The 23,673-nt window shown below is 42.9% G+C and overlaps 1 protein-coding gene across 1 annotated transcript in view; it reads left to right on the forward strand.

Moving 5' to 3' along the window:
- LOC123491681 (solute carrier family 2, facilitated glucose transporter member 9-like) overlaps positions 1-20,392 on the forward strand; it is a 92,552-nt gene extending 72,160 nt beyond the window's left edge. Inside the window, exons 5-7 of the mRNA XM_045223321.1 lie at positions 9,843-9,967; positions 13,224-13,369; positions 20,312-20,392. Of these exons, the coding sequence (XP_045079256.1) occupies positions 9,843-9,967; positions 13,224-13,369; positions 20,312-20,392 (352 nt within the window). The remainder of the gene's footprint in view (positions 1-9,842; positions 9,968-13,223; positions 13,370-20,311) is intronic.
- The last annotated feature ends 3,281 nt before the right edge of the window (positions 20,393-23,673 follow it).

The following is a 23,673-nucleotide window of genomic DNA, read 5'->3' on the forward strand; positions in this document are numbered from 1 at the left end:
GTCTTCACTGACATTTTCAACCTCTCCCTGACCCAGTCTGTAATACCTACATGTTTCAAGCAGACCACCATTGTCCCTGTGCCCAAATACTATCACCCCCAGCCCTCACATATGTATCCATTAACTGTTTTGAAAGGCTGGTCATTGCTCACAACAACACCATCACCCCAGGCACCCTGGACCCACTCTAATTCGCATACCGCCCCAACACATCCACAGATAACCACACTGCCCTTTCCCATTTGGACAAAAGGAACACCTACGTGAGAATGGTGTTCATTGACTACAGCTCAGCATTCAACACCATAGTGCCCTCGAAGCTCATCACTAAGCTGATGGGCCTCCACTAGGTGGTAAGGGTAGGCAACAACACATCCGCCACGCTGACCCTCAACACGGGGGCCCCTCAGGGGTACATGCTTAGTCCCCTCCTGTACTCCCTGTTCACCCACAACTGCGTGACCGCGCACGACTCCAACACAATCATGAAGTTTGTCGACGACACAATGGTGGTAGGCTGATCACCGATGACGATGAGACAGCCTATAGCGAGGAGGTCAGAGATAGGGCTGTAGTGGAGCAGGTCGAGAGCTTGAAGTTCCTCAGTCCACATCACTAAGGAGCTATCATGGTCCAAACACACTAACACTGTTGTTAAGATGGCATAACAACGCCTCTTCCCTCTCATGAGGCTGAAAAGATTTGGCATGGGCCCTCAGATCCTCAAAAAGTTATATAGCGGCACCATTGAGAGCATCTTGACTGGCTGCATCACCGCTCGGTACGGCAACTGCAAGGTACCCGACCACAAGGCGCTACAGAGGGTGGTGAGTACGGCCCAGTACATCACTGGGTCCGAGCTCCCTGCCATCCAGGACCTCTATACCAGGCGGTGTCAGAGGAAGGTCCAAATAATTGTCAGACTCCAGCCACCCAAGCCACAGACTGTTCTCTCTGCTACCGCACGGCAAGCGGTACTAATGCACCAAGTGTGGAACCAACAGGACCCTGAACAGCTTCTACCACCAAGCCATAAGACTTCTAAACAAGAGTGCTAAATAGCTAATCAAATGGCTACCCGGACTACCTGCATTGACCCTTTTTGCACTAACTCTCTTGTACTGACTCTATGCACACACACACTGGACTCTACCCACACACTGACACTGACACCCCAACACACACACACACACACACACACACACACACACACACACACACACACACACACACACTATGAATCCTGTTGCCTAGTCACTTTACCCCTACCTTTATGTACAGTGCATACTGTAGATACCTCAATTACCTCGTACCCCTGCACATCGACTCGGTACTGGTACTCCCTGTATATTGCCATGTTATTTCTACTCTTTATTTTTATTAAATATTCTATTTTTATCTTATTTTTTTTATCTTATCTTTAACTCTGCATTGTTGGAAATGGACCTGTGAGTAAGCATTTCACTTTTAGTCTACACCTGCTGTCTACGAAGCATGTGACAAATAACATTTGATTTGAGAAGACATTTTATAACCAGAATACAACCACATAAAGATGTGTTTTTCTGGTTGCTAAAATAATGTTAATAAAAACCTTATACAAGCAGTATACAACCCAACCAGTCTTTCCTGCTAAGGAAAGTAATGTGGGTAAAGGAGGCAGGGAGGTCTGCTATCTTACATGTTACTGAAAATATTATCACCTGGAGGGTATGACAGGAAGTAGGATCAATACGTTAGCTAACTAAGTATACCAGTAAGATATGAGTTGAAGTTAGAAAATAAGTAGGGCATCATCTACCCCCCAAAAATCCTTTCAATTGACCCAAACATACTGTACCAGGATTTGTAGTTATTCTATTATGCAAAACGAAGATTAATCTACACAAGCTCTCTTACTCAAGGGCAGATTGGAACATAATGTTTTTTGGTCTGAAAAGTAATTTTCTTTCTCAGAGGTCTGTGGACCAATTCCACTCCTCGATCTAATTTCAGTGAAGGGATGATGAGTTCGCAAGGTTGGGGATTGTTGTGCTCAGTGTAATTTAGTCAGTGCCTCGACTGCAGTGTCAATGCCCCTGCTACCCTCTTTTACCTCAATTCTCTCCAACAAATGTACATTTCAAAGAATCCATTTACTTAACTGTCCTTGACTTGAGGTTCATAGATGTTGAATTGCATGCAGCAAAGCAAACAATTTTGGACGAAGCATTTGTGTTTAAAGAACTGTTTGGCCAGAGAGACTGAGATTCTTATTAGATAAACCAGTGAGATTACACTTTTGTGAGAATGTCCAACTGTAATTACATCCTTTTGAGAGGAAAATAAAGAAAGGTTGAGATTGGGAAACCTATCCAGATGAGATTTATATATATACACATATGTCATGACTTGCCCTCATTGGTTGAGGATCAAACATTCCTGCTAGGCAAAGGTTTGAACACCCCCTTTCCTGGGGGCCAGTTTTATGACTTAACAGCCGTTCATAAATAGTTTGCAGAAAAGTACTCCTTTTGGTCACTATTATGGGAAGAAAGAATTTCCCTGTGAGACAAAGGAAGTCTTCCCGCCAAGACTCCAACATCCAAAAGTGGATAATGAAACAATATTCCTACTTAAAATAATGTGGGAAATGGTCAGTGGGGATCTAAAGAATAATCATGTCATATTGTTTATTATTTTGTGTCATTAAGGATGGTATCAAGTAATAACTGTAACTCGGAAAGTGTACATAATCTATCAAGTTTACATCTAAAGGGCTCCTTGCTCTGATTTCTTCCTTCCCTCCCTCCCTCCCTCCCTCCCTCCCTCAATGTAATCAGTGTTCATAGTATGAGAGTATTTTGGTGAAGATAGGAATGTGATTTTAGTCTTCTAAGGAGATAATAGTTTTTCATATAAACTATGCACAGTGACTAGCCACGCCCCGAGTGACATCAGAGATCATGTAAACATGATGGAACGCCCCTTTTACCCCGAGTGCATAAAAAGTCTTGAAAAACAAATCAATCTTTAGACCAGCAGACGTGAAGCGTGAGCTAAACATTGCAAATGGTTGAATTTCTACCCAGACCAGCAAGCCCCACGGCTTAAAATGGTTGAAACTCTACAGACCAGCAGACGTGAACCTTCTAGGCAGAGTTGCAAAGAAAAAGCCATATCTCAGACTGCCCATCTTAATCTTTTCTTTTTATTGGCCAGTCTGAGATATGGCTTTTTCTTTGCAACTCTGCCTAGAAGGTCAGCATCCCGGAGTCGCCTCTTCACTGTTGACGTTGAGACTGGTGTTTTGCGGGTACTATTTAATGAAGCTGCCAGTTGAGGAACTGTGAGGCGCCGGGGCCTCCCGCTCCTCTTTCTATTCTGGTTAGAGACAGTTTGCGCTGTTCTGTGAAGGGAGTAGTACACAGCGTTGTACGAGATCTTCAGTTTCTTGGCAATTTCTTGCATGGAATAGCCTTCATTTCTCAGAACAAGAATAGACTGACGAGTTTCAGAAGAAAGTTCTTTGTTTCTGGCCATTTTGAGCCTGTAATCTAACCCACAATTGCTGATGCTCTAGATACTTAACTAGTCTCAAGAAGGACAGTTTTATGCTTCTTTAATCAGCACAACAGTTTTCAGCTGTGCTAACATAATTGCAAAAGGGTTTTCTAATGATCAATTAGCCTTTTAAAATGATAAACTTGGATTAGCAAACACAACGTGCCATTGGAACACAGGACTGATGGTTGCTGATAATGGGCCTCTGTACGCCTATGTAGATATTCCATTAAAAATCAGCCGTTTCCAGCTACAATAGCCATTTATAACATTAACAATGTCTACACTGTATTTCTGATCAATTTGATGTTATTTTAATGGACGAAATAAATTGTTTTCTTTCGAAAACAAGGAAATTTCTAAGTGACCCCAAACTTTTGAACGGTTGTGTATATATACACACTATATGACCAAAAGTATGTGGATACCTGCTCATCGTACATCTCATTCCAAAATCATGGGCATTAATAAGGAGTTGGTCCCCCCTTTGCTGCTATAACAGCCTCCACTCTTCTTAGAAGGCTTTCCACTAGATCTTGGAACATTTCTGAGGGGACTTGCTTCCTTTCAACCACGAGCATTAGTGAGGTCGGGCACTGATGTTGGGCGATTAGGCCTGGCTCGCAGTCGGCGTTCCAATTCATCCCAAAGGTGGTCGATGGGGTTGAGGTCAGGGCTCTGTGCAGGCCAGTCATGTTCTTCCACACCGATCTCGAACAAACCATTTCTGTATGGACCTTGCTTTGTGCATGGGGGCATTGTCATGCTGAAACAGGAAAGGGCCTTCCCCAAACTGTTGCCACAAAGTCGGAAGCACAGAATCGTCTAGAATGCCATTGTATGCTGTAGCGTTAAGATATCCCTTCACTGGAAATAAGGGGCCTAGCCCAAACCATGAAAAACAGCCCCAGACCATTATTCCTCCTCCACCAAACTTTACAGTTGGCACTATTCATTGGGGCAGGAAGCGTTCTCCTGCCATCCGCCAAACCCAGATTCGTCCGTCGGACTGCCAGATGGTGAAGCGTGATTCATCACTCCAGAGAACGTGTTTCCACTGCTCCAGAGTCCAATGGCGGCGAGCTTTACACCACTCCAACCAACGCTTGGCATTGCGCATGGGGATCTTAGGATTGTGTGTGGCTGCTTGGCCATGGAAACCCATTTCATGAAGCTCCCGACGAACAGTTATTGTGCTGACGTTGCTTCCAGAGGCAGTTTGGAACTCGGTAGTGAGTGTAGCAACCAAGGACAGACGATTTTTATGGGCTACGCGCTTCAGCACTCGGCGGTCCCATTCTGTGAGCTTGTGTGGCCTAACACTTTGAGGCTGAGCCGTTGTTGCTCCTAGACGTTTCCACTTCACAATAACAGCACTTACAGTTGACCGGAGCAGCTCTAGCAGGGCAGAAATTTGACGAACTGACTTGTTGGAAAGGTGGTGCCACACTGAAAGTCACTGCGCTCTTCAGTAAGGGCATTCTACTGCCAATGTTTGTCTATGGAGATTGCATGGCTGTGTGCTCAATTGTATACACCTGTCAGCAAAGGGTGTGGCTGAAATAGCCGAATCCACTAATTTGAAGGGGTGTCCACATACGTTTGTATATATAGTGTACCTGTTTACACTTGTCACTGCCAGCAATAACATTTTCGCATATTGTTTTTCTATCTATGGTATCCAGCTTCTCCTGGTAGATAATATCAGACAGGCAGCAACATGGTTTAATCTGTTTTGTGTCATTGTTGAGTGCAGCCACGTCTTCAACCTCCTGAGGGCACTAAAGCTCCTTTCTGCTTCAGAGGACAGGAATGATAAGGAGCAACCTGACCAGTGCTTCAATATCTGTAAGTTAGCCACAAACTTCTACTGGCAGTCCTCTTAGAATTTCTGCAGCCTTTGCACTAGAACTGAATGAGCAGTTGAGTAAAAACATGGGCAGTTGCACTGCAGTAATCTCTGGATGTAAATCTACAATAGAGTCAATCTGTTCAGTGAGCGGAGTGTCCCACATTAAAAAATAGTGTAGTATTCACTGTAGTGTTTTTGCTGACTAAAGTCTGCAAAACCACTACAGTCAATACTGTAGTATTTACTGTAGTATACTGTATTATAGTGTAGTATTTACAGTTAACTGTAGTATAAAATACTGTAGTAAAAGAAAAGTAGTAAATACTATATTATTTAATGTAGTATTTTTGCTGATTGTATTTACTGTAGTGTTTTTGCGGACTGTAGTATTCTGTAGTGTTTTTGGGGACATTACTGTAGTATTTACTATAGGGTTTTTGTTTTATTATATTTGACAAGGAAGAGGAGGCTTTCTTCTTCAGGAAACCTACTGGTGAAATACTAAAAGAGAACGTTTTCCATAACCTGTAGGTAGGTAGGACTGGGTCTGAACGGACAGTTCAAAGCTTCTGCTCTTTTCTATAACCTGTAGGGAACATAATATATGGTCTATACTTGGCATGTAGGTTTCTCAATTATGGGTGGCACACATTGTGATATGGGGGAGTTGAATGGGCAGGGTATATGCAAATAAGATACTGTAGTGTTTACTATTGTAGTGTTTTTGCGGACATTACTGTAGTATTTACTGCAGTGTTTTTTTGTGTGGATAATATTGTAGTATTTACTAGGCACTCCAGCTCTCCAATAACAGATTATGCCAGCACAAGACCCAGTACAGTTTTGCCTTCCTTGAATTGTTGCTGCAGGCCATTAGCAGTGGTTGCTGTAGGATAGTTACCTTCCGCCATCTTCTCTAAACTAGAGAGGACAGAGTCATACTGAAGTAGGACTGCTTTGATGGGTTTATGTCTGACAGTCCATTTGGTCTGGCAGAGAGGTTTGAGGGCAGTAGGAGTGACATGATCTGATGTTGCAATCCGATTTAACATTACTTTGAATTTACTGGACAGTCCACACAAGATGCCCAATTGATGGACCCAATCAAGGGAATCTTGGATTAGGACGGAAGCTGAGCAGGCTTTCTGCGTAATCAGGTTCACACAATGTGCTCCGCAGTGCACATACACCGTTTTTTGATATCAGTACCTGTGCACCAGAGTGCTTACCCGACATGTTGGCTGCTCCTTCATACAGTATATCTGGCCATGCAATTCTGACAGGGCTAGATTTCATCTTATTATAACATCCATTGCCATCTTGGTGAGGCTCTGTCCTGTCGCTTCAAGCACTGCAGACCTATGCATTTCTCATGTGGCAGCAAGTCATGGTCGACATCTCAGGCATATAGACTCTTGCTCTTTCCCTGAGACATCTTGCGTTCCTTCAATTACTAAGGAAAACGGAGTAATCGGAAGAGATCGGAAGGTATTGCCTATTATTCAAATGATGTCATTGCTCATTAAGTTAAGCATTTCATTCTGTATCTTAGGGCTAGTGTAATCATGGTTGCATGTTCTTAAGCAGCTGTGAAGGACTGTGTCATCTTCTGCCTTTTAAAAGTTTGTACAGATTTCTGTTTCTTCCACATGACCTCTTAAGGCCTTACCCTGTCTTACTAAGTACTTCACTGAACCTACAATCTTCAGTAGACATTGTCTTGCTTCCTCTTGTTGTCTGGCTAAAGAAGTAGATAACTGAGTCCACAGGGTTTGATTATTGTGCACTCACTGTAACTGAGTGGCAATAGGAGTGACTTTTAGCATGAGCTGAAAACTTTTCAAAAGACTTCTTCCCATTTCTAAAGCCTGTGGTGACAAATGTAGGGTCTGATTTTGTGCCAAAGGGTGACCTCTTATTAAGAAAAAAGTTGGTGCAATGGAAGCATAAAACCCACTTCAAAGAGGCACTGTAATGCAGCCAGGGAAAATCTTGAAATGGCAAAACTCTGTCAGCTCGCTTCTGGATAACAATAAACATGGGATGTGGTTGATTTGGCTTTGTGCTGGTGCTGATGTTGATTTCTTCTATTTGTCCTCTGGCTCTGTCCCTGTCATCTGTGCTCAACTGGCCGCTGACTTGTGGCTCAGTCCCCTACAAACATTGTCTTCATTTCTATTGCCAAAATAGAAAGGCCTTTCTTTTGCCAAAATATGATGAAACTTAAACAATAGTACAGCTACAAGACATGTCTTAGGACTACACTTAAATACTCCAATTTGTGTGTTCACCATTGTTACATTACATATCCTCACCTGATGACCAATTCGTCTTCTCCCTGCCTCAACATGGGCCATGCTCTCTCTCTCTCTCTCTCCACTGACTACAGTCTGCAAAGATGATGATTTGAACTCTCTGTGCGCAATGTAAATTGCTGTGCAAAGTGCTTTACCAGACTGCCTTATAACTCAAATTCCAAACTGGATGACCTGTTCGTCCTCTCCCTGCCTCAACATGGGCGGTGCTCCCTCTCTCTCTCTACTGTGTCCCTGACCCCTGCCATGACAACCAAATGAAATCAGAATGTAGGCAACAACTGTTTTCAGCAAAGATGAGGAGTTGAACTGATGGTGCCTTTTAACTCATACTCTCACCTGAGGATCTATTTTTCCTCTCCCTGCCTCAACATGGGCGGTGCTCTCTCTCTTTCTTGCTCTCTCCACTGACTGTCTTTGACCCCTGCCATAATCATTTGACCAAATACCATTATCATATGACAAAAATGGCTGGCCTTAACAATGATGGGGTTAGCTTATTAACATTAATTTTATTCTGCTTTTATTAGCTAAATTATTTATTTACTGGCTGGCAATACAGTGTCTTGAGAAAGTATTCACACTCCTTGACTTTTTCCAAATGTTGTTGATTTACAGCCTGAATTAAAAAATGAATTAAATTGAGATTTGTTTTGTCACTGGCCTACAGACAATGCCCCATAATGTTAAAGTGGAATTATGTTTTTTCAAATGTTTGCAAATTAATAAAAAATATAAAGCTGAAATGTCTTGATGTCTATAGCAGCCTGAATAACGAGTAACATAATAAGTTGCATGGACTCACTCTGTGTGCAATAATAGTGTTTAACATGATTTTTGAATGATTACCTTATCTCTGTACCCCACACATACAATTATCTGTAAGGTCCCTCAGTCGAGCAGTGAATTTCAAACACAGATTCAACCACAAAGACCAGAGAGGTTTTCCAATGCCTCGCAAAGAAGGGCACCTATTGGTAGATGGGTAAAAAGAAGACATTGAATATCCCTTTGAGCAACTTTAGGAGACGGTCCTGGTGCTTGCTGGACTTTCTTGGGTGCCCTGACGCCTTCTTCACAACAATTGAAACTCTCTCCTTGAAGTTGTTGATGATCCGATAAATGGTTGATTTAGGTGCAATCTTACTAGCAGCAATATCCTTGCCTGTGAAGCCCTTTTTGTGCAAAGCAATGATGACTGCACGTGTTTCCTTGCAGGTAACCGTGGTTAACAGAGGAAGAACAATGATTTCAAGCACCACCCTCCTTTTTAAAGCTTCCAGTCTGTTATTCTAACTCAATCAGCATGACAGAGTGATCTCCAGCCTTGTCCTCGTCAACACTCTCACCTGTGTTAACGAGAGAATCACTGACATGATGTCAGCTGGTCCTTTTGTGGCAGGGCTGAAATGCAGTGGAAATGTTTTTTGGGGATTAAGTTAATTTTCATGGCAAAGAGGGACTTTGCAATTCATTGCAATTCATCTGATCACTCTTCATGACATTCTGGAGTATATGCAAATTGCCATTATCAAGAGGCAGCAGACTTTGTGAAAATTAGTATTTGTGTAATTCTCAAAACTTTTGACCACGACTGTAGAGTCCATGCCCCGATGAATTGAGTCTGTTCTGAGGGCAAAAAGGGGGGGTGCAACCCCCCCCCCCCCAGTTACATTTGACATTTTAGTCATTTAGCAGACGCTCTTATCCAGAGCGACATACAGTTAGTGAGTGCATACATTTTCATACTGGCCCCCCGTGGGAAACAAACCCACAACCCTGGCGTTGCAAGCGCCATGCTCTACCAACTGAGCTACGTGCCTACATCAGCCTGTTATGATGATAAAGTAGTTAATTCATTAAAGCTACAATCTGGATTAGTTTTAAAGCAGTTTTCAATCAATATCCAAGGACATCAAGCTCAGTGAGCTGTAAGGTTTGAAGCTGGGGTACAGGCTGTCTCACTAATTGACTGAAGGAAAGAAGATGTATTCATTAGTTCACCCAATCCTTTTTTCCTCAATCATAAGAAGTACTGTTTCAATATTGCTCCGTGGAAAATTCAACCTATTCTGAACTCCTCCCTTCTTCCCTATCTCTCTCTTTCCCCCTCTGTCTCTCTCTCTGTGTAGGAAGGGCACCTTGCTCTTGAATAACGGCTTTGCAGTGATAGCTGCTCTTTTGTTAGCCCTGGGAGAGAAGGCTAGATCTTTCGAGATGCTCATCATCGGTCGTTTCGTCATGGGGGTGGACTCTGGTGAGTGCTCTTTCTGCTAGGCTGGAGAAATCTGACCATTATCCCCCAACTATCTAAAAATAGTCTCAACCAGGAGATTCTCAAGACTCGTAGATGACTCACCAACGACATACTATTATACAATTATAGTAAGTATATAGAACAAGCCAAGAGATTAAATCAGTGCCTATAACCCAATACAATTGTTTCATTAGGGTGTGTTCATATGGGTGATTTTGAGAAAATGAACCTGTTGATTATAGTACCAAGATCTAAAAGAACTAGAGCTAATCGTAAACGCACCATGTGGTTACAATATGTAAGCACAATATAGCTGCTGATGAAGATGTAAAGGTGAAAATGTAAAGACGATACAGGATCAATAACACACACAGTTTATCCTGGAATCTGTTATTTTATAATAGATGTTACCGTCAGTGAGATCCATCTCCTGGTATGTGGCGATTCAACACGCCCCTACCTGTCTAGTGTACAGTGCCTTCAGAAAGTATTCATACCCTTTGACTTATTCCACATTTTGTTGCTACAGCCTGAATTCAAAATGGATTAAATAAAAAACATGTTCTCACCCATATACACACATTACCCCATATTAACAAAGTGAAAACATGTTTTTAGAAATTTTAGCAAATGTATTGAAAATTAAATACAGAAATATATAATTAACATAAGTATTCACACCACTGAGTCTCTACCCTGTTATGTTTATGTTGTGCGGTCGGAGTCCGCACCTTTGGGGGTACTGTCACGCCCCGACTCAGAGGACGCTTGTATGTTGAGTCAGGGTGTGTATTTTCCTTGCGGTGTTTGTCCATGTTGTACATTCTATTATGTGTATTTCTATGTTGGCCGGTGTGGTTCCCAATCAGAGGCAGCTGTAGCTCGTTGTCTCTGATTGGGGACCATACTTAGGCTGCCTATTGGCACTAGTGGGTTGTGGGATCTTGTTCCAGTTAAGGTATGTTGTGTTGTGCTGCCTTGGACGTCACGTTTCGTTTCGTTTTGTTGTTTTGTCGGTTGTTTACTCCTTTAAATAAACATGTATGCATATCACGCTGCGCCTTGGTCTGACCCGTCCTTCAACGAACGTGACACCTGCTGAAAGGTAAATTTGTCTCCCAGTGTCTGTTGGAAAGCAGACTAAACCAGGTTTTTCTCTAGGATTTTGCCTGTGCTTAGCTCTATTCCATTTCTTTTTATCCAAAAAACCCTCCTTATTCCTTGCCGAAGACAAGTATACCCATAACATGGTGCAGCCACCATCATGCTTGAAAATATGAAGGGTGGTACTCAGTGATGTGTTGTGTTGGATTTGCCCCAAACATAACGCTTTGTATTCAGGACAAAAAGTGTATTTCTTTGCCACATCTTATACAGTTTTACTTTAGTGCCTTATTGCAAACAGGATGCATGTTTTGGAATATTTTTATTCTGTACAGGCTTCCTTCTTTTCCTTCTTTTCACTCTGTATTGTAGAGGTCCCTCAGTGAATTTCAAACACAGATTCAACCACAAAGACCAGGGAGGTTTTCCAATGCCTTGCAAAGAAGGGCACCTATTAGTAGTAAAAAAATAAAAAAATAAAAGCAGACAGTGAATATCCCTTTGAGCATGGTGAAGCTATTAATGACACTTTGGATGGTGTATCAATACACCCAGTCACTACAAAGATACAGGAGTCCTTCCTAACTCAGTTGCCGGATAGGAAGGAAACCGCTCAGCATGAGGCCAATGGTGACTTTAAAATAGTTCGAGTTGAATGGCTGTGATAGGAGAAAACTGAGAATTGATCAACAACATTGTATTTACTCCACAATAATAATCTAATTAACAGAGTGAAAAGAAAGAAGCCTGTAAAGAATACAAATATTCCAAAAACATGCATCCTGTTAGCAACAAGGTACTAAAGTGATACTGCAAAAAATGTGGCAAAGCAATTAACTTTTTATCCTGAAGTGTTATGCTTGGAGAAAATCCAACACCACACATTACTGGGTACCACTTTCCATATGTTGAAGCATAGTGGTGGCTGCATCATGTTATGGGTATGCTTGTAATCGTTAAGGATTTAAAAAAAATAAACAGAATGGAGCTAAGCACAGGCAAAATCATAGAGGAAAACCTGGTTCAGTCTGCTTTCCGCCAGATACTGGGAGATTAATTTACCTTTCAGCAGGACAATAACCTAAAATCTACACAACAAATCTACAGGACAAATCTACACTGGAGTTGCTTACCAAGATGACAGTGAATGTTCCTGAGTGGCCAAGTTACAGTTTTGACTTAAATCTACTTGAAAATCTATGGCAAGACCTGCATATTTATTTCTATCAATGATGAACAACCAATTTGACAGAGCTTGAAGAATTTAGGAAAGAATAATGTGCAAATGTTGCACAATGCAGGTGTGGAAAGCTCTTAGAGATTTACCCAGAAAGACTCACAGCTGTAATCGCTGCTATTGGTGCTTCATTCAAAGTATTGACTCAGGTTTGTGAATACCTATGTAAATGAGATATTTCTGTATTTTATTTTCAATAGATAATGTCTAATAACATGTTTTCACTTTGTCATTATGGCGTATTGTGTGTAGATGGTTGAGAAAAAATCGATGAAATTCTTTTTGAATTCAGGCTGTAACACAACATACTTTCTGAAAACACTGTGTTCCTCTCATGGGCATTGTGAAACCACACATCATCTTTCATCTACACCTGATTTCTAATAATTTTTACTTTGAGATTCCATTCAAATTCAATTGCTCCAAAGGCTTTAAAGCTTTTAATTGATTCTGGACTTCAGGGAATTCTCCCGCCAGTAGAAATAGGAGTCTACGTCTTCCCCGGTCAACAGCTGTCCTGTGTCAAACCTGATATGATAGACTTTGATGTGTTTTCACTTTTGATGTGACTTTGATCCACACAGAATAAATAATATTGTGGCCTAGCAGTTTGCGCATTCTAGCATGTTTTTGTGAAGGAGAATTTGTATATACAGCATGGTTATATGACTAGGAAATATTGGTTAACACAAGAAATGCAATCTCCTTCAGCAGAATCTGCTGAGACAATAAAAGCACCCATTATTGGATATAGTCTATTTTTACTATTCAGGCGTGTTTACACCATGAGGTTATTACTGAGTTAGTGCTCATTTTTAATCCACAACAATTAATCACTTTTAAAGAGTAAATCCTATGCAGTCCATGTTGAACTTAATATCCATTGATTTTGTGCTTGTTGGCTTGTGTTTCCAGGTATTGCTCTCAGCGCCCTGCCCATGTATCTGGGCGAGATATCCCCCAGACACGTGAGAGGCTCCATTGGCCAATTCAACGCCATACTCATCTGCCTGGGGGTGTTCACCGGACAAGTCCTGGGACTTCCTGAACTTCTGGGCCAGGTTAGTACTGTTGGTGACGGATTCCACGATACGGTGCCATTATTAGGACGGTAATTGTGATTCTCTCCCGTAATGAAGAGTTGAATGAGTGTCAAATCCACATTTGAGATATGAGAGCAAAACTTGAACTGTCATGGCAAATCTCATGTTTTATCTCTGCATCATGTATGTGTTATTATTTCAAGTTAGGGGATGTGGCTAGTCAAATTACTAGGCCTCTCCAACCACATTTACCCTACCTTGGCCAGTGACACTCCAACCCAACAGACCTGGGTAAAATACAGTGCCTTCGGAAAGTATTCAGACCCCTTGACTTTTTCTACATTTTGTTACGTTACAGCCTTATTCTAAAATTGATCAAATTGTTTTTTCCCCTCATCAATCTACACATAATACCCCATAATGACAAATCAAAAACAGGTTTTCAGAAATGTTTGCAAATGTATATAAAAAACCCCCCAGAAATATCACATTTACGTAAGTATTCAGACCCTTTCCTCAGTACTTTGTTGAAGCACCTTTGGCAGCAATTACAGCAACGGGTCTTCTTGGGTATGACGCTACAAGCTTGGCACACCTGTATTTGGGGATTTTCTCCCATTCTTCTCTGCAGATCCTCTCAAGCTTTGTCAGGTTGCTGCACAGCTATTTTCAGGTCTCTCCAGAGATGTTCGATCGGGTTCTGGCTGGGCCACTCAAGGACATTCAGAGACCACTCCTGCTGCGCTGTCTTGGCTGTGTGCTTAGGGTCGTTGTCCTGTTGGAAGGTGAACCTTCGCCCCAGTCTGAGGTCCTGAGTGCTCTGGAGCAGTTTTTAATCCATTTCTGTACTTTGCTCGGTTCATCTTTGCCTCGATCCTGACTAGTCTCCCAGTCCCTGCCGCTAAAAAACATCCCCACAGCATGATGCTGCCACCACCATGCTTCACCGTAGGGATGGTGCCAGGTTTACTCCAGACGTGATGCTTGGCATTCAGGCCAAAGAGTTCAATCTTGGTTTCATCAGACCAGATAATCTTGTTTCTCATAGTCTGAGAGTCTTTAGGTGCCTTTTGCCAAACTCTTGGTGGCCTGATTGGTGGAGTGTGTCACGATCGTTGAGAGACGGGTCAGACCAAGGTGCAGCGTAAAAAGCGTACATGTTTATTTAACTAAATAAACATACAACAAAATAAGAAACAACGTAACGTGAAGTCCTCCGGCTATACACATACAAGCCTAATACGGAACAGATCCCACAATACACAGTAGGCAATGGGCTACCTAAGTATGATCCCCAATCAGAGACAATGAGCGACAGCTGCCTCTGATTGGGGAATCCTACCCGGCCAGACATAGAAATATAATACCTAGAACATAAACATAGAAATTCTAACATAGATTTCCACACCCTGACTCAACAAACAAGAGTTCCATACGTCAGGGCGTGACAGAGTGCTGCAGAGATATTTGTCCTTCTGGAAGGTTCTCCCTTCTCCACAGAGGAACTCTAGAGCTCTGTCAGAGTGACCATCGGGTTCTTGGTCACCTCCCTGACCAAGGCCCTTCTCCCCCGATTACTCAGATTGGCCGAGTGGCCAGCGCTAGGAAGAGTCTTGTTGGTTCCAAACTTCTTCCATTTAAGAATGATGGCGGCCACTGTGTTCTTGGGGACCTTCAATGCTGCAGAAATGTTTTGGTATCCTTCCCCAGATCTGTGCCTCGACACAATCCTGTCTCGGAGCTCTACGGACAATTCCTTTGACCTCATGGCTTAGTTTTTGCTCTGATTTAATGTGGACCTTATATAGACAGGTGTGTGCCTTTCCAAATCATGTCAAATCAATTGAATTTACCACAGGTGGACTCCAATCAAGTTGTAGAAACATCTCAAGGATGATCAATGGAAACATGATGCACCTGAGCTAAATTTTGAGTCTTATAGCAATGGGTCTGAATACTTATGTAAATAAGGTATTTCTGTTTTTTAAATTTTTTATATTTGCTAAAATGTCTAAAAACCTGTTTTCGCTTTGTAATTATGGGGTATTGTGTGTAGATTGCTGAAAAAATAAATATTTGATCAATTTTAGAATAAGGTTGTAACTTAACAAAATCTGGAAACAGTCAAGGGGTCTGAATACTTTCCGAAGGCACTGTACATATGTATAATAGGTCTACTTTCAAATACTTGAGAAGGCACTTGATTTAGCTTGCCCGGTACAATGAAATCAATGGAATAGACACAAATGTGTAAACTCCGTCCACCCTGCATCTCGGTCGAGCTTAGTAAAGGACACCTCATTATTTGTGAGTATTTGACATAATGTGTTTTACCCTGGTCAGCAGTCCAATCATGTACTTCCTCATATTTCCAATCCACGTGCTGAAGATATGTGTAAAATGTTCTGCTCCCTCTCAACAATTCTCAGTCCTGTTTCACTAATGTGATTATCTTCTTCGCTGCATTTAAAATGAACATGGTTAGCTTTACCCCAAGGGGATATTCATCGGCCAAATTCTGCCGGATTATCGGTAGGACTACACAACAGACACCTCCTCAGGGTGTGAGTGTCTTACAACCCAAAATAGTGTACTGATTATGGCCATGGCTAATGACAGCTGGCACCTCTCAGTTGCACAAGCCATTCCCTTGTGTTGCTTTCTATCTGGCTATTGGCTTGTGGCTATTTCTGTCCTTCTATCTGGCTATTTTCTCCTGTGTGGTAGAAATACAGTAAATGTCTGGATCCTTTTATTGCCTTTACACTCTTCCAGCATCAAAGAGTATGCTGCAGGTGAAACACCCCACTTTAATATCTGATCTACTCTGCACAAATATTTCCCAGGCAAACTCCCTACTTCCTGCAAAGACATTCCTTGTAATGGTCTCCACAGTTGACAACTGAGGATGTCATAATATGGATGCCGTTCTATGGTACATCGTGCTTTGCCAGATTAGTCAGATGAGTCACAGCTGATTATTGGGACTGTTATTTGAGGGGCTGTCTATGTAAATGAGTGTGCCTCTTGTCTTTGAGTTTGACTAGACCAGAGACTAGAGGGCTCAGTCAACTTCATAGTAAAATAAATCCAAGATTGGCTTAGGACTGGATCTCTTATACACCTCTTGTAAAAACACAGCTCTTGTTATATTAACAATTTGACTGAGGAAAGAAACTCTGAAGTAAATCTGAAGAAACTCTGTCTCATCCGATTCGAAGTGAACACTCCAAAATTAATGAATTATTTCCACTAAGGACTCAGGCTGCAAATTATCTTATCAGCTTCTTCCCCTCTGTCCTTGTTCCCCTAGAGGGTAGGTGACATCAACGTAGCCACATGTAACATATGGATTTGCATTAGTATTCGCATCAAAAGTCCAAATGCAAAGTTACACTGCACTTTTAATTTTTTTTAGTTATTACATAAAACCGATCAGAATTCCGGAAAATTGTCGGAAAATGTTTTTCCGGGGTGTGATGTAATATGGCATATTCCCTATACTGTAAACTCCAACATAAACAACTTCAAATGTATAACTTCAAATTAAACAAAATTGTTTGCACCAATGACTACCGGTTTCAATTACATGTTCAGTCAATTTACAAGCAAATACTTTATGAATTTATTGTTACAAATCAACTTGCAAGGTTGCTAGCCAATTAGCCTGCTAACGTTAGCACTACCAGCCTGCTAATATTACGTTAGCACTGAATGAGTCAGCCAGTTGCGATCAACACCTAGCTTACAGCTGTCAATTTCTTCCCCCAATGGAGCAGGGCGAGAAATACAGTGCCTTCGGAAAGTATTCAGACCCCTTGACTTTTTCCACATTTTGTTATGTTACAGCCTTATTCTAAAATGGATAAAATAAAATACAATCCTCAGCAATCTACACACAATACCCCATAAAGACAAAGTGAAAACAGGTTTTTAGAAATTTCTGCAAATGTATTAAAATAAAAAAACAGATTTACAAACCTTATTTACATAAGTATTCATACCCTTTGCTATGAGACTCGAAATTGAGCTCAGGTGCATCCTGTTTCCATTGATCATCCTTGAGATGTTTCTACAACTTGATTGGAGTCCACCTGTGATAAATTCAATTGATTGGACATGATTTGGAAAGGCACACGCCTGTCTATATAAGGTCCCACAGTGGACAGTGCATGTCAGAGCAAAACCAAGCCATTAGGTCGAGGAATTGTCTGTAGAGCTCCGAGACAGGATTGTGTCGAGTCACAGATCTGGGGAAGGGTACCAAAACATTTCTGCAGCATTGCAGGTCCCCAAGAACACAGTGGCCTCCATAATTCTTAAATGGAAGAGGTTTGAAACCACCAAGACTCTTCCTAGAGCTGGCCACCCGGCCAAACTGAGCAATCGGGGGAGAAGGGCCTTGGTCAGGGAGGTGACCAAGAACCCAATGGTCACTCTGACAGAGCTCTAGAGGTCCTCTGTGGAGATGGGAGAACCTTCCAGAAGGACAACCATCTCTGCAGCACTCCACCAATCAGGCCTTTATGGTAGAGTGGCCAGACGAAAGCCACTCAACAGTAAAAGGCACATGACAGCCCGCTTGGAGTTTGCCAAAAGGCACCTAAAGACTCTCAGACCATGAGAAACAAGATTCTCTGGTCTGATGAAACCAAGATTGTACTCTTTGGCCTAAATGCCAAGCGTCACGTCTGGAGGAAACCTGGCACCATCCCTACGGTGAAGCATGGTGGTGGCAGCATCATGCTGTGGGGATTTTTTTCAGCGGCAGGGACTGAGAGAATAGTCAGGATCGAGGCAAAGATGAATGGAGCAAAGTACAGAGAGATACTTGATGAAAACCTGCTCCAGAGCGCTCAGTACCTCTGACTGGGGTGAAGGTTAACCTTCCGACAGGACAACGACCCTAAGCACACAGCCAAGACAACGCAGGAGTGGCTTCGGAACAAGTCTCTGAATGTCCTTGAGTGACCCAGCCAGAGCACAGACTTGAACCCGATCGAACATCTCAGGAGAGACCTGAAATTAGCTGTGAAGCAACACTCCCCATCCAACCTGACAGAGCTTGAGAGGATCTGCAGAGAAGAATGGGAGAAACTCCCCAAATACAGATGTGCAAAGCTTGTAGCGTCAAACCCAAGAAGATGCAATGTTGTAATCGCTGCCAAAGGTGCTTCAACAAAGTACTGAGGAAAGGGTTTGAATATTTATGAAAATGTGATATTTCTGGGGGGTTTTAAATATACATTTGCAAACATTTCTTAAAACCTGTTTTTGATTTGTCATTATGGGGTATTATGTGTAGATTGATGAGGGAAAAAAACAATTTAATCAATTTTAGAATAAGGCTGTAACATAACAAAATGTGGAAAATGTCAAGGGGAGATTGACACATTTTTTGGACATTTGTTACAGCCAGGTGATGGTTTGATAATGGGTTTTCTCTATACCCCAGGGAATCTCCCCCTGTAGCATTAGAAACGGTGAGATCGTGGACACATTGGTAAAAAAGTAATCATTTTCTCCTCTGATGGGGGTTTGAGGAAGGGGGTAAGGGGGTTTCTTGGAGTTACAAACGGCACTCCTCTGGGTGAGTTTTATCTCACAGACATTGATTTAGTTTGGGAGGCACTATTTATTTGCTGTAGAAACTCAAGGGAAGAAACAAGGTTTAAGTAGATGAACTGTCCCTCGGTCTTCAGAGATTACCCCAGAGATTGAGCAGCCTCTAGCTAGCTTCCCTGGACCAAAAGCTCATCACAACATCCATAAATATTCTCCAATGACCTATTATGCCCTCAGATGATGTACTGTAAATATGAACAGATATTGTAGCTGATGGGGTTTTGGCACAACATTTTGACAATTTTTGGAGTAGACTTCCTGGCAGAATGAATGGGCTTTTCACTGCTACTCTTACCAGCAGCAGGCCCTGTATTGTAGTATTGTTGACATGTAAAGCCACAACTTTGTGAAGACTGTGGATGCTCACAGGTCATGTGCCCTCAATTAAAAATAGTCCTACTTGGAGTAAGATTATTGAACATATTGTAATAAAATTCTCAGTAGAATGGAAGTAATGGATGCAGAGCCCATAATTGAATCGCTATCTGAATTATCTTATTTTGAAAAAGACTCCAAATTATCCAAATAACTACCAATTAAATCCCACCCCCTGTGATGTATGAGAGACTTGATTGGTCACTCAGTTGGCAAATTTGATATGGCTGGGTGTTTGTATCCCATTTAATTACCTTGTGGTTTAAAAGGATTCTGAGTTATCTGTAACAGGGAATATGTTCTGTCTCATGGATTTCATAACCACGTTTTTATAACAATTCAATAATGATGAGATTGAAGACTGGAATCAATTCAACCATTTACTGTCTCTGAATATGCTGAACTCAACACACACAACTCCCATGATGTTCTGCGGCACAACCCCAATACACAACATCTCCTCCCCACCTATTTAAAATGTCCCCATTATGAACAACAGTAACTGTTCTACAAGTGCAAGTGTCTTGGTGCCTGCCTATCTCTCGTAGGGTAACGGCGGTCAACCTGACTCTCAAAAACAATGTCTTTAGACTGTGGCGTTGACACAGGTGTAGGCATGTGAGTAGCCTGTGTCACAGTCTCGTCACACACTTGTGTGGTTGCGGCTGAGTCAGTGTCCTGAGAACATGTCTGTGAGCCCCGAGGTGATGACTGCTGGGTCAGGGTGTCACGCAGTAACAGTTCTGGACCACTCACGACTGGTGGTTCTGTCAGGGTTGCTTTACTCAACAGTAACTGATCTGTGTGCCTTTTACAGATGAGGTCCTCTGCAGTTTAGACAGTGTAGGACACAGGACCAGTCTGAGCAATGACTGTAGCAGTAACCCACTTTGGTCAGTTGAGGTAGTTCCTATATAAGACAATTTCTCCAGGATTGAAAGCTCTGTCCTTTGTTCTCAGTCCACAAAGTTTGACTTGGCTCGCCTGTTGACGTCACACCGTCTCCTTTGCGTTCGGAGGTTTGAGAAGGTCGAAGCTTGAGTGTAGCTCTCTTTTCATGAATAGCGATGCAGGTGAAGCCTTGGTGGTTGCATAAGGCGTGTTCTTGTAGGATAGCAGGAAGCTGTTCAAGCGTTGGTGCAGTGTCCATTGACCCTGAGACGCTTTTAAGGCATGTTCCATGGTCTGTACGAACCTCTCCGCCCGCCCGTTGTTCGATGGATGACAAGGTTCTGACCTGATGGGCTGTACGCCATTCACCTGTAGGAACATGTCCATTTCTTGGGACACTAGCTGCGGTCCATTGTCGCTAAAGAGTTGGAGTGATGATCCAAACCGACTAAACACTTCTCCAAGCTTTCTTGATGGTCTTCTCTGCAGTAGTAGACCTCATGATGGTAACCTCTGGGCGATTGCTATGAGCATCCACGACCACGAGAAACATCCACGACCACTCTTCCTCCAGCCAATCCACGAATGAAGAGGTGCAAGTTGAGGTACGTTGCTAACCTTCTGACATGCAGAATATTTTTTTGCTTTTTTCTTAATACTCCCATCCAATCCAGGCTACCAGAAGTAGCTTTTGTACGATTTCCTTAATGCGAACCATTCCACAATGACCTGAGTGTAGCTGTTGCAACACTGGTTTCCTCAGCTAAGGCGGAATGATAACTGTCCTACCAACAGCATCTCCTGTGGTTTACCTTTGATGATGATGTCCATCACTGTAGATAACACCAGGTCGTTTCTGGTGTTTCTCCGCAATTGTGTTGAAGTGACTGGTATGTTTACCCTTTTGTCTGAAGTAGATGTCGACTTGGCATGACTCTGGTTTAACCACCAAGGCTTCACCTTCACCTGATTGTGAATGGCGCCGGACGGGATGGCTGCCGTTTTATGGGCTCCTAACCAATTGTGTTATTTTGTGTGTTTTTTGGCATTGTTTGTAAGTTATTTGATGCTACCGTCTCTTATGACCGAAAAGAGCTTCTGGATATCAGAACAGCGATTACTCACCTCGAACTGGATGAAGTCGGGCGCGAAGGATATAATGTTGCTCCCAGACAAGGCCCAAATCCCTGTCATTCGCATGAAGAAAAGGAAATACAGGTGGCGGAGATCAGGGTGCCTTGTGAGAATTAGTTGGCGAGTGGGTAACCCGCCTCTACCGTCCGTACTATTAGCCAACGTGCAATCACTGGAGAATAAACTGGATGAGCTCCGTTCGAGACAATCCTACCAACGGGACATTAAAAACTGTAATATCTTATGTTTCACCGAGTCGTGGCTGAACGACGACACGGATAATATACAGTTGTGGGGGTGTGTGTCTATTTGTCAATAACAGCTGGTGCACGATGTCTAATATTAAGGTAGTCTCGAGGTATTGCTCGCCTGAGGTAGAGTACCTCATGATAAGCTGTAGACCACACTGTCTACCAAGAGAGTTTATCTATATTTTTCATAGCCGTCTATTTACCACCACAAACCGACGCTGGCACTAAGACCGCACTCAACGAGCTGTATAGCCATAGGCAAACAAGAAAATGCTCATCCAGAAGCGGTGCTCCTAGTGGCCAGGACTTTAATGCAGGCAAACTTAAATCCATTTTACCTCATTTTTACCAGCATGTCACATGTGCAACCAGAGGGAAAAAAAACTCTAGACCACCTTTACTCCACACACAGAGACGCGTACAAGCTCTCCCTCGCCATCCATTTGGAAAATCTGACCATAATTCTATCCTCCGGATTCCTGCTGACAAGTAAAAACTGAAGCAGGATTTACCAGTGACTCGCTCAATACGGAAGTAGTCAGATAGCGTGGATGCTACGCTACAGGACTGTTTTGCTAGCACAGACTGGAATATGTTTCATCCAATGGCATTGAGGAGTATACCACCTCAGTCACCGGCTTCATCAATAAGTGCATCGACGACGTTGTCCCCACAGTGACCATACGTACATATCCCAACCAGAAGCCTTGGATTACAGGCAACATCCGCACCGAGCTAAAGGCTAGAGCTGCCGCTTTCAAGGAGTGGGACTCTAATCCAGATGCTTATAAGAAATCCTACTACACCGGCTCTGACGCTCGTTGGATGTGGCAGGGCTTGCAAACTATTACGGACTACAAAGGGAAACCCAGCCGCGAGCTGCCCTATGACGCAAGCCTATCAGATGGGCTAAATGCCATTTATGCTCGCTTTGAGGCAAGCAACACTGAAGCATGCATGAGAGCACCAGCTGTTCCGGACGACTGTGTGATCACGCTCTCCGTAGCCGATGTGAGCAAGACCTTTAAACAGGTCAACATTCACAAGGCCGCAGGGCCAGACGGATTACCAGGACGTTTACTCAGAGCATGCGTGGACCAACTGGAAAGTCTCTTTACTGACATTGTCAACCTCTCCCTGTAATACCTACATGTTTCAAGCAGACCACCATAGTCCCTGTGCCCAAGAAAGCATAGGTAACGTGCCTAAATGACTACCGCCCCGTAGCACTCACATCGTTATTTTTTAAACCTTTATTTAACTAGGCAAGTCAGTTAAGAACACGTTCTTATTGACAATGACGGCCTACACCGGCCAAACGGACGACTCTGGGCCAATTGTGCGCTGCCATATGGGACTCCCAATCACTGCCGGTTGTGATACAGCCTGCAATCGAACCAGGGGGTCTGTAGTGACGCCTCAAGCACTGAGATGCAGTGCCTTAAACCGCTGCGCCACTCGGGAGCTCACATCAACACCATCATCCTGGAAAGCCTAGACCCACTCCAATTCGCATACCACCCCAACAGATCCACAGATGACGCAATCTCAATCGCACTCCACACTGCCCTTTCTCACCTGGACAACAGGAACACCTATGTGAGAACGCTGTTCATTGACTACAGCTCAGTGTTCAACATCATAGTGCCCACAAAGCTCATCACTAAGCTAAGGACCTTGGGACTAAACACCTCGCTCTGCAACTGGATCCTGGACTTCCTGACGGGCCGCCCCCAGGTGGTAAGGGTAGGCAACAATGCTGATCCTCAACACAGGGGCCCCTCAGGGCTGCTTGCTTAGTCCCCTCCTGTACTCCGTTCACCCACGACTGCATGGCCAAGCACGCCATCATTAAGTTTGCAGACGACACAACGGTGGTAGGCCTGATGTCGTGGAAATTCTAATCAAAAGGAAGAGAGACTGCAGATTCTTCAAACAATCATACTTTAATATCGATTAATTATTGCAATAATGGAGCTGGTCAACGAACCACACCCGTAGGTGATTCGTTGAGAGCCCAACAATACAAAAAATGCAGAGGTCTTA

This window comes from Coregonus clupeaformis, chromosome 10 (assembly GCF_020615455.1).
Source record: "Coregonus clupeaformis isolate EN_2021a chromosome 10, ASM2061545v1, whole genome shotgun sequence".
Classification (NCBI taxonomy): Eukaryota; Metazoa; Chordata; class Actinopteri; order Salmoniformes; family Salmonidae; genus Coregonus; species Coregonus clupeaformis.